The 14,776-nt window shown below is 41.9% G+C and overlaps 2 protein-coding genes across 2 annotated transcripts; one reads left to right on the top strand and one right to left on the bottom strand.

Annotated features, from left to right (window-relative positions):
- Positions 1-741: 741 nt before the first annotated feature.
- Positions 742-3,900, bottom strand: LOC124651133 (uncharacterized protein DDB_G0292642-like). Its single transcript, XM_047190270.1, has 3 exons — positions 3,861-3,900; positions 1,354-2,535; positions 742-1,240 (listed from the first exon to the last, which is right to left on the bottom strand). Exons 2-3 carry the CDS (start codon positions 2,532-2,534, stop codon positions 1,156-1,158), a joined length of 1,266 nt encoding a protein of 421 aa, XP_047046226.1. The 5' UTR covers position 2,535; positions 3,861-3,900; the 3' UTR covers positions 742-1,155.
- Positions 3,901-6,312: 2,412 nt separating this feature from the next.
- Positions 6,313-14,148, top strand: LOC124653969 (transcription factor IIIB 90 kDa subunit-like). Its single transcript, XM_047193016.1, has 20 exons — positions 6,313-6,420; positions 6,913-7,023; positions 7,309-7,390; positions 7,481-7,556; positions 7,643-7,728; positions 7,817-7,893; positions 8,922-8,978; positions 9,052-9,164; positions 9,872-9,951; positions 10,029-10,115; positions 10,951-11,031; positions 11,370-11,507; positions 11,584-11,757; positions 12,683-12,764; positions 12,885-12,943; positions 13,051-13,131; positions 13,203-13,277; positions 13,372-13,452; positions 13,586-13,633; positions 13,799-14,148. The coding sequence occupies exons 2-20, from the start codon at positions 6,959-6,961 to the stop codon at positions 13,997-13,999; spliced, it is 1,743 nt and encodes a 580-aa protein (XP_047048972.1). The 5' UTR covers positions 6,313-6,420; positions 6,913-6,958; the 3' UTR covers positions 14,000-14,148.
- The last annotated feature ends 628 nt before the right edge of the window (positions 14,149-14,776 follow it).

The following is a 14,776-nucleotide window of genomic DNA, read 5'->3' as shown; positions in this document are numbered from 1 at the left end:
TGATTTTTCTTTCCAAAAATTTCAGGCACTGATCTAGGAGCCAAAACGCCGCACACAGGGGAAGTAAAGTGTCTTTTCGGTTTCTCTTCACATGTGCTCTGTTTCCAACTGAATTTTTGCACTATGCGAGACTATAGCAAAAGTCATTTTATGGTGATATCCCCGTGTTGGTAGCACCACAATGACGGGTCAGCGTTAAGAACACTATACTTTGGTCATCATCAAACCTCAACTGTAAGCTGACTTTACTCTGCTAGGGTTTAAAGAGCAACCTTACCGTAAATGTCCCAAAATTTATTTTCTAGTATACTCTGGTTATCACCAAACCTCAGCTGTAAGCAGATTAGTTTACTCTGCTAGGGTCTAAAGAGCAACATTAACTATGTTTTAAAATAAATATGGCCGTAAATGTTCTGGAATTTACTTTCAGAAACTATTTTCATCAAAAGTTTACCATGCAGTTTTTTTATGAGCTAAACATGACAGGCTATCAGAGATAAGGCTAACCACACAATTTCTATCACGCCGTCATTGTTTTAAGAAAAAAAACAGTATACGTCCTATGGACATGTTACTGAACACCAAACCTGTAGCTTTGTTGTAGTTGTACACAAACATTTGGTGCTCATGTAGTGATGTAATGTACAAATCAATTGATGGCAGAATACCAGTTGGTACTTGATCTGCATGACTGGATTTTTATTCTTAGCTAAATGACTGCATTTGTCAATCAGCAGAACACGTTGAGAAAAACCGATTAAGTGGAACAGACATTACCAAGTATTTCAGTCATCCACATGGAAGGTGTTAGCCAGGCAGGAACAAATTTAGTTGTACTCTAAGCAAGAGCTAGGCAGCTAGCCTAATATAGTTTCTTGCTAAGAAACTCATCAGCTGTTCCATCTATAATAACCTAAGGTCACAAGCCCGAGTCGTCCCACTCTTGTGATGTCACTTAGCTCAAACATATAAGTGCTAGCAAGTACTTCTAATTTCAGTTCAAATTGATGACATTAGAGCTGCACGAGCCAACTAATTGCTAGTAACTAAAGCACTAGTAATACCGTAATATGCAGTAATTTACACCGAGTACCAACACCACAAACTTGCAACCCCCAGTTAGCATTGGCTATCTTCTTTTAGATCATTCACCGATCACCACGTGCGCTTGCACTTGCTGCAATGATGGTTGCCCTTCACCATTGCAGAGCCGCACAGGTAGCAGAAGCGGTGGCTGCACCTGCGAATTGGAGGAAACAAGAGCCTCGCGTCATATATGGTTCCTACCCGGCGCACAGGAAAATAAGTAATTGTTGGCGTGCAGGAGATTCACTGAAGCTAGCACATAAGTACCTGCAGACGATGTACACACAGCCTTCCACCCTCTCGACGTACATCTTGCATTTGGGGCACCTCTGCCACTTGCTCTTCTGCGCGACCTTCCTCAGCAGCAGGTCCTCGCGGCCACGCTCGTCCTCACCGAGCCGCTGGAACTCGGCGCAGTCCACACCGTCGTGCCACGGCACCTTGCACTGCGCACAGAACATCCGGGAGCAATGGGGACACTCCACATCCGTTATCGCAGCATCCCCATCTCGGTGGTCATCGATCAGCAACTTCGAGCAATCATTGAAGGGGCAGTAGAACTTGAGCGTCCCAAATGCCATGTCACAGAGCGCGGCGCCCCACCGCTGGAACAGCGGAGTAGGGATCACATCCCGGCACTCCTCCGGGTGCAACGAGCCGTCCTTGCAGCCTGGGTCTGGGCAGCCGATGGACAGCACATTCTCTTCCACCTTCGCGGCAATGTACTGCCTCACGCAGCTGACGCAGAATATGTGTGTGCACCCGCCGATGGGGAAACACTCTATGGCCGGCACTTCCTCCATGCAGATGGTGCAGTAGAAGTCGTCGATGATCATCGCACCCCACGAGCTGGAAGATTGGCCTAACTCTTGCAGCATGTCATTGCACGGTTGCTTGCCTTTACCTTTGTCCATTACGTTAACTGAGGTCGAGCTGCCTGCATCACCATCATCATCAGCGACATCAATGACCTCTGGCTTGAGCAGAGTTCCACAAAAGGCAACCGGGCACTTGGAACCCTCAGATATGTGTATGGCGAAGCAGGCAATGCAGATGATATGATCACAGTTATCAGGTTTCCAGGATGCCTCCAGTGATATGATTATCAGCCTGCAAACTGCACAGATCGGCGTGCCGCTGGAACATTGGCCGAGCTCTCGCAGCACATCATCGTCGTCTACATCCATAACTTCATGAATCTGTGGCTTGAAGTGAAACTTGCAAGTAGCAACTGGGCACTTGGGCACCTCGGTGGCCACCGCCTCGGTTGTGTGTGTGGCAAAGCAATCAATGCAGATGACATGATCACAATTTTCAGGCTTCCATGATGCTTCCACCGATATGATCATCTGTCTGCAAACCGCACAGGCCGTCATACAAGAGTGAGCTGAGAGTCGGAGGACTTCTTCAAGCTGCAGAGCTTCGGCTGCCACCAAGTCATCATCCATCCTGCGGAAGCTGATGAAGATTCAAAGCGAGGCATGATTCTCTTGCTAAAACGATTAAATGAACAAGAAAGGCAGGCTGACATCAAAGCATGCAACATTTTTTTCTTTTTTTTTCCTAAAGCTAGTGCAAATGCAATAAAGGTGAAAAAGCATCCATATTCTTGAAGGAGCAGCAGAGCAGCGTAGCAAAGTAGCAATCAAACAATTGAGATTATCAGCCAGCCCTGGATGATATCATGATCAAATGAATATGAAAATCCTCAGATGGAGAATTCAGCAAAGGGTAAATTCCATCCTGCCCATGTATCCGTACACATGATAAACAAACAAATGCACAATGCATGGGATTCAATAGCTGAAATCCTGGTTTCAACATTGTTTAACCAATATCCATGGAATATTTTTCGTTGCTAAATATGGTGAAAAACTACGATGCTTTTAGCTTTTCGTTGACGGTGCCATTTATTAAAGAAGCGTTTCCAGATCGCCCGCATTGCGAAGAGATGTCCTCATTGAAATAGGCTCTGCATTGACAATATACTCTAAGCGAAACTATGTTAATTCTTGGAACACAACCGCGCATGCAAAATTATACCACCATGCAAGCATAGCATCACTTCCTCAGACATATGGTGCCCATGCGTGCCTACTGCCACCCATGTACAGAGAAGCAGAAAAGCGCCCTACAACTGATATACTACCTGTGTCTAAAAAAAGATGTCTCAACTCTTCTAAAATTTGAATGTATCTATATACTAGGTCAGGTCTAAATACATCTAATTTTGTACTAAGTCGAGACATCCTTTTATGGACGGAGGGACTACAATGGATAATCTTTGCTTAAACTTGACCACATTGCACGAGAATTTAGACACCGCCATCTCTATCCGGTTTAAACCACAAAGTACATACGATTTGATTTCGTTCCTAAACAGTAGGGCATGAAATCGATGCAGGACACTGTAATTCTTGGTTAAACCGTAGCATCTGCCTTGCAACTTATGGGAGTGTTGAACTAGATCGGATTACCCAAACTGCAAAGAAGTATACACCTCGTTCTGTCTTCCCTACGCTGAGAACATACTCTGAGCAAAACAATATTTATTGCTGCAACAACACAACCAGGCATGTACACCAACCCCCTTGCAGGCATATCCCCAGACATCTGGTGTGCACGCGACGACCCCGACCAAGAACGCGACTTACACTAGACGCAATGGCTAGGCTCCTACTACATTTTGGCAGTCTCGAAGTAAAGGACGGAACCAAATCTACGGTTGGAACACTGATAATAATCGTGTAGAGAGCGCAGCGATGTGATCCTACCTGTGACGATCTTGTTCTTGGAGTGAAGTGTGGGCACTGCGAAGCAGTCGATCGGCCACCAAACTAGCCGGCGGCCAAGGCAGGGAGGCAGCTACGCAGCACGTCGGCGGCGATCCATCGGGGAATGTAGGTAGCTAGCTAGGGCCGGCGGCAGGAAGAGGAGGAGCAGCGGGAGCCAAAGCGGGCAGGGTATCTTGTAGAGGAAGGAGGAACCGCGCCGATTGCCGAAGCACCTCCCAGCGGACGGCCTTGGTGCTGCCCAGGGAAATGTGTTCGCTTCCTTGGAAGTCGAGCTATCTGGTTGGGCGACTGTTCGGCGAACGAGCCGGGAGAACCGCGACGCGACCTGACGACCCATTTACTCATTATTACTCAGACAGTAAAGACTCGCTCCACCGAGTCAAAGGCGCGTCTGACCAGTGTCTTTTCAAGTGGCCTTCACCAGGGACCCTTCTCTCCCAAATTGCTTTGCATTGCATTGGATGCGAACTTGCAAAGAAATGGAGCCGAGAAAACGCAGTGGCCGGAAGAGGAGAGATTCGGCCTGTCGTGCTAGATACAGGCCGAGAGATAGTTTGGGAAATATTCGAGCACTTTTTTCCTGTAAAACCACTGACGCGGCTATGGCGTGTTCATCTTCATCATGCAAAAAGATGGAGAAGATAAGGACCGCGTATTTTTGCCAAAATATTCGACGCGTCCGTGACAGGCTTCTTGTGGAGCTAGGAAACACTCCAACTAATCTTGTGGAGCTACATGTGATGGGCTTGTGGGGCTTAATAATGGACAAGGATTAAAGAAAAATAAATTATTGCAAACTCTCATTGGAGCTAGAAGCCCGGTGTAGGCCGTCTTTTCTAGAAAATCAAAAACTGCTTTAATAAGTTTCAAAAAAAAAAATCTAAACACAAATCTAAATACACTCTACAATCGTGTAAAATCTCAATGTTGAATACCTTGTATTTTGGCTTACAATTTTTTTACAAGTTCTGAAGATTTTTGAGAGCTTAAAAATGTATAACAATGTTCACTATACTAAGATCTACAATTTTGTCATTTTTTGTGCACCTCAAAGTACAAGATATTTCGTATTGAGATTCTACACACTTGTAGAGTACATCTCTAGCTACATCTTTTTATTTTTATTTTTTGAACTTCAAAGAATGGTTTTCAATTTTTTCAAAAAAAAGCTGCATGGAGCTTGAGCTCAAGAAGTCCACACTTAAGAAATTAGTAAAGTATTCTCTATTCAGACAGCAATTTGAGACCCTCTTTCGCAAAGGACTCTAGGGTATTACCCTATTCTTGCTAATTCTTATTTGCCACCTAGGGTTATCAAATAGTTTGCTCCGTGAGCGATTTGAGTTCACATCAATCTAAGATCCGCTCAAACCCTAATTGGCTAGAGCTAGAGCAAGGGCTCATACAGCTCGATAAAGCTCATTTGGTTTCTCAAGCTTCATCAAACTTATTTTAATTTCGTACAAGTATAATGCAACGGGAATAAGTGTACTTTTGTAAAGTCAAAAATATTCTAAGGTTGATCAACTTCATAAAAGAATAGCAACATTTATAACCATCAAACTAATATCACTAAATCCATCTTGAAATGTGGTTTCATAATATAATAATTTCATACCATAGATATCGCTATTTTTATCTATAATGTTGGTCAAACATAAAATGGTTTGAATTACGACAAAAGTAAAACTCATGCAAATACGCTCCGGTAAAAGCATTAGAACATGCACTCGGATCGTGCACTCCCGTGCGCTTGTGATGATGATGTGTATTCGTGTTTGTGGCGTCCATATAGTTCCAGAAAAAAGAGTGTGCATCATCATAGTAGAAGAATTCACAGAGCTAACAAGCAAAAAACAGGGAGAAAAAGACACTTCAATCGCAAAACAGGATCACAAATGCAAGTAAAAAATAAGGAAATAAGCCCCAAAAGAACAGAGTGAACTGACCATACGCGATCGCCGCCGCTGGATCCGGCCGGCTCCGCCGCCGACATCGCCGGCGGGTCTGGCAGGCCCGTGCTCGCAGTGGCCGGCCTCGCAACCGGCAAAGTGGCGGCCGCCGGCGCAGCTGAGCCTCTACGTGGAGGACGGGGCGGGGCAAAGCAGAGCGAGAGGCGGCGAAGCATGGAAGCTTGGCGGCTGGTGCGCAGGTGCAGCGCGCGCTAGGTTGGCCGATCGAGGAGTCCGTGTTTGTTTTGGGTGCGGAGCGGAGTTCGTTCCAGCGCGTTGCCTTGTCGGCGAACCTGGTCCCTCGGATCCTCTTATTGACCGGCTAGGATTCGCCCCGAGATCCTCGCAGCCCAAATCGGTATCCAGACTGCAGAGAGGTTCGGGCCCTGATCGATTCTGAACTCCGACTCGGCTAAACACCCACGTACTCCGGCCGCCGCCGCCCGACGGACCTCCTGATCGAGCGCCGCCGGCCCCGCCGCACGCTCGCTCGCCTCCTGCATTCCGTTTCCACCCACCCCGTCCCCTCTCTCTGGCTCGTCTCTCCTCCCTGCAGCTCGGTCCCGTCTTCCTCGCGGAAGAAAAAGGTACGGAAAACCGCATATCCCCACTTCCCAAACCCTAACCCCTACAAGTTCGATATCCGTGTGGGATCGGTTTCGCAATCTCTGATTTCGTATTTAGTTAGAGTGATTGCCTGTTGAGTTTTTTCCTCTTTTGAGTCGAAATTTTAACATCAGGAGCTGAAAGCTTTCCTGCAAGCTAACCCAATTTTGATGCTCCCACGTTTTCACCTTTATTAATTGGGCTGGAAAGCTCATGTCCGCGTGACGGAGCCTACTGCTCCCCTGTTCGGCCGCCATCAGAGATTAACACGCACCACAGAGAAGTAGGCAAACCCTCACATGCTAGTTTTAGATGTTTCAACAGTAAACCGTGTTACTACTTCTAGACTGGAACAGGACAGAAAAGTAGTGATAATCAAAGTTTTACAAGTTCGTTTGGTTGTACTTTTGCACCCAATCTGAAGAGCATGCTTGTATTCCTGGAAGTGAGCACTTTTTTTTTTTTTTCCGCAGGCCTATCTGAGTTGGATCATCCTCTGCGGTCGACTTCTCTTCAGCAATGGGTTACTGTAGTCACTGTGACGATGAATGCCCAATTGTGCAGGATGAGGACACCAATTCGCTGTGAGGCCTTCGTTCATGTTATTGCATTGTTCTTCTAAAATCGCATGCAAACGCCAAATCCATCGGGTGTCGCTGTTATAATATGGCCGGCCTTATTAATCTACTTCATCCGTTGCAAAATGTAGCATAAAATTGATATCATTAGATACATATTTAAAAAGAATACTTATGATTGCGATTTTGGGACGTAAGGGAGTAATAGTTTTGTTCTCAATATATTTCTGTGACACGGCTTAAACACTTGTGCATCCGTGTCGTTATGTTATTTGACATGTTGATTGTCAGATGCTGTGTGACTTGCGGGAAGGTTCTTTCGGAGGATTGGCTTACTGCAGGGACTGGTTTTATCAAGGATAGCTCGGGACAGGTTGTTCTTGCTACCTTTTAAAAAAAAAAAATTTGGTTTCTCTATTTTGGATGTGTACTTGTCGGGTTAATTTGTTCTGAATGCACATAGAGCCGCAGAGATGGAAGTCTTATGGAGAGCATTGAGGGTGGCATTTCGATATCTCGCGCCAGAACTGAAGCGAAAGGTATCTCTTTTATGGCATTCCTTATTTCCTGTTATCTTATCTCATTATGCGTCTCACTTTTGGGAACTATTTTGCGCTTTTACCAGGAGAATATGAGATTTCGCAGATTGTCGATGGCCTGCATGTGAGTGGTAGAGAAGATATCATTCGCACTGCTCTTAACTTTTATAAAGTATGCATCTTTGTTATCGCATAACATTGTCCTTTTTAAAATGGTATGGTATGATCAAATGCTGATATTTATTCTTATTTATGTGTAGCTAGCTCTTGACAGTAACTTTACTAAGGGCCGTCAAACAGCTCATATTGCAGCTGCTTGTCTTTACATTGCTTGCCGGTAAGCTATCGCCTTATTAATTCCTTGATTTAATGAAAGCCTTTCTATCCACTGGTCATAGTTCTTGTTCAAGCATGGCCTTCTCCCTTTACACTTTGGGTGGGCCTTTGAGTTTTCTATCGATTTTGCCACTGCTGCGGCTCTTTTAGGGGCTGCGTGGATGTAAAATTTTGTCTTGCCAATGTTTGGCCAAGCCCAGGCTACTAGGTTGCCTTGCCAACGTCTTAAAAAGTTGCAAGTTCTACATATGGGCTTCAAAGCAAGCATGCCCTTAACTAGACAGTGAAAACCTGTAGAACTGTTATTTATGATATAGCTTTGAAACGCATTAGAGATATTGTGCCTTGGACTTGAGAAGTTCATCAAAGAGCAAGAATGAAACCAAGATGGCAAGACATAAAGCGTGTAAACTATGGGACAACTAGGCTTCTCTAGAAATATACATGCAAAGTTCTGCTAACTACAAAAACTTATGTTTTCTAAATTTTACAATCGCTTACTATTGTCTTGTTGTAAGTTATATTTATTACGTAACACAGATGTTTCCAGATAAGGCTCATCCATACTGGTTAAATATTAATTTTGACTATCAATTATTAAAGAGCAGGTGTCTACACCTACGTAACACTCACCAATTTCCAGACAAGTCTCATCATCACTGGTTAAATATTAACTTTGACCGTCAATTTTGAAAAGAGTAGGTGTCTACCCCATCTACGAATGGAGATCTTTCATAATATATGCGTTAAATGATTCTATTTAGCAAATTATCAGTCAATGTAACACCTTGTAGGCTTCGGTCATGTCCAGCAGAAAGAGCACCACACACTGATGTTTCGGTATTTATTGGTTATGGCTGTCCTCTAGCTACCAAATTTCCTTATTTTTTATGTTTTCCCTTTCCCTGAAAATCTGCTATTGTTTCATGCATGCTTGTGTTGGTGGTTGTTCCCGTACAATGTTTGTCTTTGGTGCTGTCAAGCTATATACTGGTTATACTAATGTCCAAGTTTCACTACTTTTGTCAGGCGAAGTGAAAAACCTTATCTTCTTATCGATTTCTCGGACTATTTGAAAATAAGTGTGTAAGTGTACTCCCATTCATGACCTTCATCCTGAAGTCCTCAGTGAAAGGGCTCATCTTGATTTATGTTTCAGTTATGTCCTAGGTGCTGTTTTCCTGCAGCTTTGTCAAACACTGCTACTCGGAGAACACCCAATTGTTCAAAAGCTTGTAGATCCTAGCCTTTTCATCCACCGTTTTACCGAACGTAAGTTGATAGCATATTCTATTCTATCTTTATTTGTTTTATGACATACATGTGCATTCATGTATATAAGATACACAAAACATCTAGTTACATATTACCTCCGTTCCAAAATACATGCCTTTTCAGAAAGCTAGTTTAGCTTTCTAAAAAGGCTTATATTTGGGAACAGAGGTAGTACTTATTAATTAAGGGTTATTACCTCTAGTTACATATTACCTCCGTTCCGAAATCGAAGCATTTTCAGTTCTTCATGTGTTTCTTCTGTTTGTGATAAGGTAGTTCTTTGTGGGGTCTAGTTGCACAAACTTTCTTTTGTGGTACGAGACATAGGGCATGTTTGGATCTCTTGATTGCGTTGTTAAGTTCAGAAAAATTAACACACGTGAGAATCTCGCAAGGAAGCAATGTTATGACGTCTAGATGTTTGCTTCTTTTGAAGACATAAATTAATGTGCCTTTTTCAGACAAGTATAAAAAGACTTTCTATACTCAGAAGCTATTAATTTCAAACTCTACGGTAGACACCATATTCAAAATATTTTTTACATAAATCCTGGGACCTCAATGGTCAAGATTTTATTTGCCTGTCATGGATTTCGAGTTGTACTAAGCATATAGCCTTCATAGGAAAGCTGAAAGGACAATTACATTAGCAACAATGTGCTATTAATTATTTGTGGTTTTTCTTCGTTATTGGTAATTTGTAGGTTTACTGGGAAAAAGGCACAATGCTGTCTCAGACACGGCTCTACGCATCGTAGCTAGCATGAAGCGAGACTGGATGCAGGCTAGTATCTTCCTAATTCTAGTTTCTTATTATTTAGGTTCTTCTGTAAGGTTGTGATAGCTTGTCCTGTGTTGCAGACTGGGAGGAAGCCAAGTGGTATATGTGGTGCAGCATTGTATATCGCTGCACTTTCTCATGGATACGATTACACGAAGGCAGATATTGTAAGCCCAAATGCTCGAACGAATCTAATTATTCGAGAATGTGTCCTGAATGCATTTACTTTGTACTACCTCCATTCCACAAAATAAGGCGTATAATTTTTTCTAAAAGTCAACTTTTACCATGTTTTTAGAACAAAATATCAACATCTGCGATGTCAAATCAATGTCATTAGATACATTATGACGTAAGTTTTCATATTATACCTATATATAGTACCATAGTTCTCAGTACATTTTTCTACAAGCTTGGTCAAACACTATATCATTTGACTTGGGCAAATTTATGCACCTTATTTTATGCAACAGAGGTAGTAGTAATTAGTGTTTATCACACACATGTAGCACTAATGAGAGAGCACACAGAGCTTGTCCTATCCTTCTCCTGCTTCCTGTGCAAACAATTAACATGGCTCCACAATTATCACGAAAATTTCTGAAACATATTGACAGCATTGACGCAAGACAAGACTTCCATGGAACAAAATTTCAGATTAGCATTCGGTCCACACATCTGGAAATGAAAAGATATTTATCGCTTCATAATAGCCGCTAGTACGCTACTATTCCTAGCATAAATTGAAATCAGATATTATTCACAGTGCACACTGTCTTTTGTTTCTTAAGTGTGCATCAAATTTGGATTTTGAAATCTTGTTGCATGGCTGGTGCATCTTTATTTAATATTGTAAAAATGCATCAGATTTTTTTAAATTTTTTTTGGTGGTGCTATTGTACATTGGTAGCATGGTAGCATCAGAAGGTAGGAAGCAGCAGATAGATGTGTAATGTAAGGCTTGAATATGAACTGGCACTAATTATTGTTTATCTTTTACAGGCTGCTGTTGTGCATGTCTGTGAGGCAACGCTATTTAAGCGCTTGATAGAGTTTGAAAATACAGATTCTGGTAGCTTAACGGTATGTATGTGATTTTCATTGAATTGCCAATTGTGGGCTTTCTATTATTAATTCTGTCAGCTGTTGTTCCCCATCACACAAGATACTTTTGTGGCACAAACCTAGTAGTTATTCGTCCTGCTAATCTGGTTTGAACTGATGACAATGATGCTCCAAGTCCATGCTGTTTATGATAGACTGCAAATGCATCTGTCAGGATTACAGACAAGGGGTATCAACATTTAAGTCATCAAGCGCATTTATAGCTCATACATTATTTATTTTTTCCACAACTTAAAGAATCCATGTATGATAGGCCTTTACTTGGTAATAATTTGTATCTTCATGCCCTATGATAGATTGAAGATTTTTTGGCAAAGGCTGATGAAGAGCCAGTTTCAAAATGTTCAGCCAAGTCTGGAGAAGTCCTTTGCAAGCACAAGGATAAGAGTGCCGAGCATTTTTCTCATGGACTTTGTGAGGAATGCTATGACAATGTAAGTAACATTTACTATGTTCATAATACATTGGTTTTGACACTTCATTGATGACTGGGATGATTTGATTGCTCAGTTCACTGAGCTGTCAGGTGGACTGGAAGGTGGTGCTGACCCTCCATCTTTCCAACGATCTGAAAAACAAAGACGGGATGCTGCTAAAAGAGCTAAGGAAGCTGACGTGGTTGAGGAAACACTATCTGAGTTACATAGTTCTGATGTTGAAGATAACATCATGGGCCCTGGGAAGGTAAATATTCCTGAACATACTTAAACTCATGCTTTGTAGGCCATCTCCTATGCAAAAAACGTTTATGTAGACGTATAAAGAAAGAAAAAACTACAAGCGCCCACGTAAGTGTCACAACCGCCAATGCAAACTACTAGTTTAGGGGCACTTGGACAACTAAAAACATTAATGATTCACTTAAGCACCTGTCTCCAAATTAAGCGTCGATGCCAAGCGTTCGGTTGGGAGTAAATCCCTTACAAAAGATGGTGTTACCCTTTTAATCTGAGATTCTTATTTGTAATTTTAATTCTCAACTAATCTTTTACACTCCTAGTGTTCATTATTCTTAAATTATTTTTCATCATTCTTGCAAAGTTACTTGAAGATTCTCATCAGTTGACTTCACAAACCCCTGAACAATCCAGTTCTATAACTTTTGATTTCTAATTATTATATTGATGGTCTTTTCTCTTTGTTAAAAGGAACATTCAAGTTCATCTCCATATTGTTTTCTTCTAGATATATTCCCGAACTGTAGTTCAGAGCCTCAAAGTGAGGTTTCTAAATGATCACAGAGTTTCAGTGATATCCCACAAAACTGTCTGCTGACAAGTACCTCAAATTATCTAGTGCTGAAGCTTTTTCTCCTTATCTATATTTTCTTAAACCATCTGGAAGGATGTTGCAGGATGGGAACAAAGTATACTTGCTACATCCTGCAACAACCTGGGCTTTAGCATATTACCGGTCTTGTTGCTGCAATCATCAAATGGAACATTTGAACCGTCATAATTACTTCAATGCTTAACTTTGGTTTGGTTGCACTATGTCTTGTATATGTTATTTACTTACTACAATTATAGTTCATTCATTGTGATGGATGTGCCTGTTTTTCTGGTGAATCAAATTGCAAATCTTCGACAATAATATCTGTGTCCATCAGAATCGTGGAGGCAAATATTCGACAACTACTTCCAGCCAAATTGCAAATGATTTTGTTGCTTCCAAAGATCCTGAAGTGGAAGGTTTGTTAATTCCTGTATATGATGCTCTACAACAATAAATTTCAGTGCCCTTCCTCCTTTTTGGTTTGTATTGGCAAACTGATGCTGATCAATTTGATGGATGCTATATTGCATAATTAGGTGAAAATGATCAAGGTGATTCTGATCCAGAAAATCTTTCTGATATTGATGATGTGGAGGTACATTTATCCATCTGACAACTGGCCAATTCGTTGCAGCCCTTGTTAGAGCCTGAGACTTCATTGTTGATTCTGATTTCCTGTAATTATGTTTGGTAATTTTGCAGGTTGACGGGTATCTTAACAATGAGGAGGAAACACAGAACAAAAAGATTATCTGGGAGGAAATGAACAAAGAATACCTAGAGGTAGTTATCACCACGAGGCAGTTTCTTGTTCTGACAACATGGTGTAACTATCTGCTGATCTCCTATTACAGGAACTAGCTGCAAAAGAAGCTTTAGCTGCTGAACTGGCAGCCCATGGCGTGTCTGTTGGAGGGGAGAAACAGAAGGTGTGAATTTTTTTCTAGGGTAGAGCGTTCTGTGTGCATGTCTTTAATATTTTAGGTACAGTTCCATGATTCGTTTGGGGCATTCTAAATGTAGAAACGAAGACGTAGTGAAGACAAGAACTCCGCACCTGCCGAAACACCAGCAGAAGCAACATGCAACATGTTGAAGCGGAAGGTACTGGAACTTTTGTATGGCCATAGACATCTAAAATATATGTTGTGTGACTATTGTGCTGGACCTTTTGTACTGGATTTTTTGATAATTGAATGTGACACTAATATTTCTAATGTAACTTGGTTCGTTGCAGGGTCTTGGCTCAAAAATCAATGTTGAAGCTGTTAGTGCATTGTACAATGTATGTTTTCTTTGTTTATGTTTCACTTGACCTTGATGGATTATCTACCTTAAAATTCCCCATTGTTATTTTGTAGATACTCCTACATCAAATTAAATATCTTGTTTACTTGTTATATGCTTACATTGCCTGCCATTAAAATGCTTACTGAGACTGTGCGTGCAGACTGACGACGAAGATGGCAAAGCAAATGTCAAAGATGACATGCACTTTGATGAGGGTTATGGACAAGATATTGATGATGGTGAAACATTTGATGCTGGTTATGACAATGGTCACTGGGCTGATTTCAACGACGATGGCTACGTTGATGATGGTGGTGGCGGTGGTGGGGCCTATAATGATTATGATGATGCTGATTACTAGTAGTCACTTTCTTTTTTGGCAAAGTGACAAGCTGACCAAGACTATTCAGAATATCAAGATTAACAGAAAAATCGCATTCCATTTTCAATGCATGGCAACTAGACTAGTCCTCGAGTCTATGCAAAATATTAGGAATTAAGAAGTAACATGAAACGCCATTGTGTTTATATGTACTGAAGGATCGCTGCAAAGGAATTATAAGAGAGAAAACAAAATTAATCTTGGATATCCTTTTTTTCTAGAGTAAATTTTGTTCTTCATGATTAGTTGTTGCCGTAGGGTGTCAACAGCCAAACCATTTGAGTAAATTACATTTCAGTACTCCCTACCATCCATAAAAAGTGTTCGGTTTAGGTCAAATTTGAAAAGGCATTGACACTTACTATGGATCCAGAAGGATCTACGGCTTGCAAAAAATTGCAAATACGTACCTGATCTGGGGTGAGTTGTCACAGATTGCACAGAATTTGGGTTGACCACGTTTCAACAGCCAAAGTGGCAGGCTGGGCCCACATGTAAACGTTGCCGTGGAGGTTTGCTAACAGCAGCGCGCCAGGAACGTGCTCTCCTGCCGCGTGCGTGACGGGAGTGTTAGGAAATATTAGCGTTAGATCTAGGCTAATATAGCAGTTAGGATTTCCCTAGCATAACTACCTAGCAGTTAGATTTTTGTCCAATCGCTGTGCATTGTGAAAAGTTGCGTCCCTTCCGAACAGACGCATGTAAAGGAACCGACTTGTAATCCGACTGTTCGGCTACTATAAATAGCCAACAATC

This window comes from Lolium rigidum, chromosome 5 (assembly GCF_022539505.1).
Source record: "Lolium rigidum isolate FL_2022 chromosome 5, APGP_CSIRO_Lrig_0.1, whole genome shotgun sequence".
NCBI lineage: Eukaryota > Viridiplantae > Streptophyta > Magnoliopsida > Poales > Poaceae > Lolium > Lolium rigidum.
The sequence above is the reverse complement of the archived record's forward strand: the minus strand, read 5'-3'. Positions and strand labels throughout refer to the sequence as shown.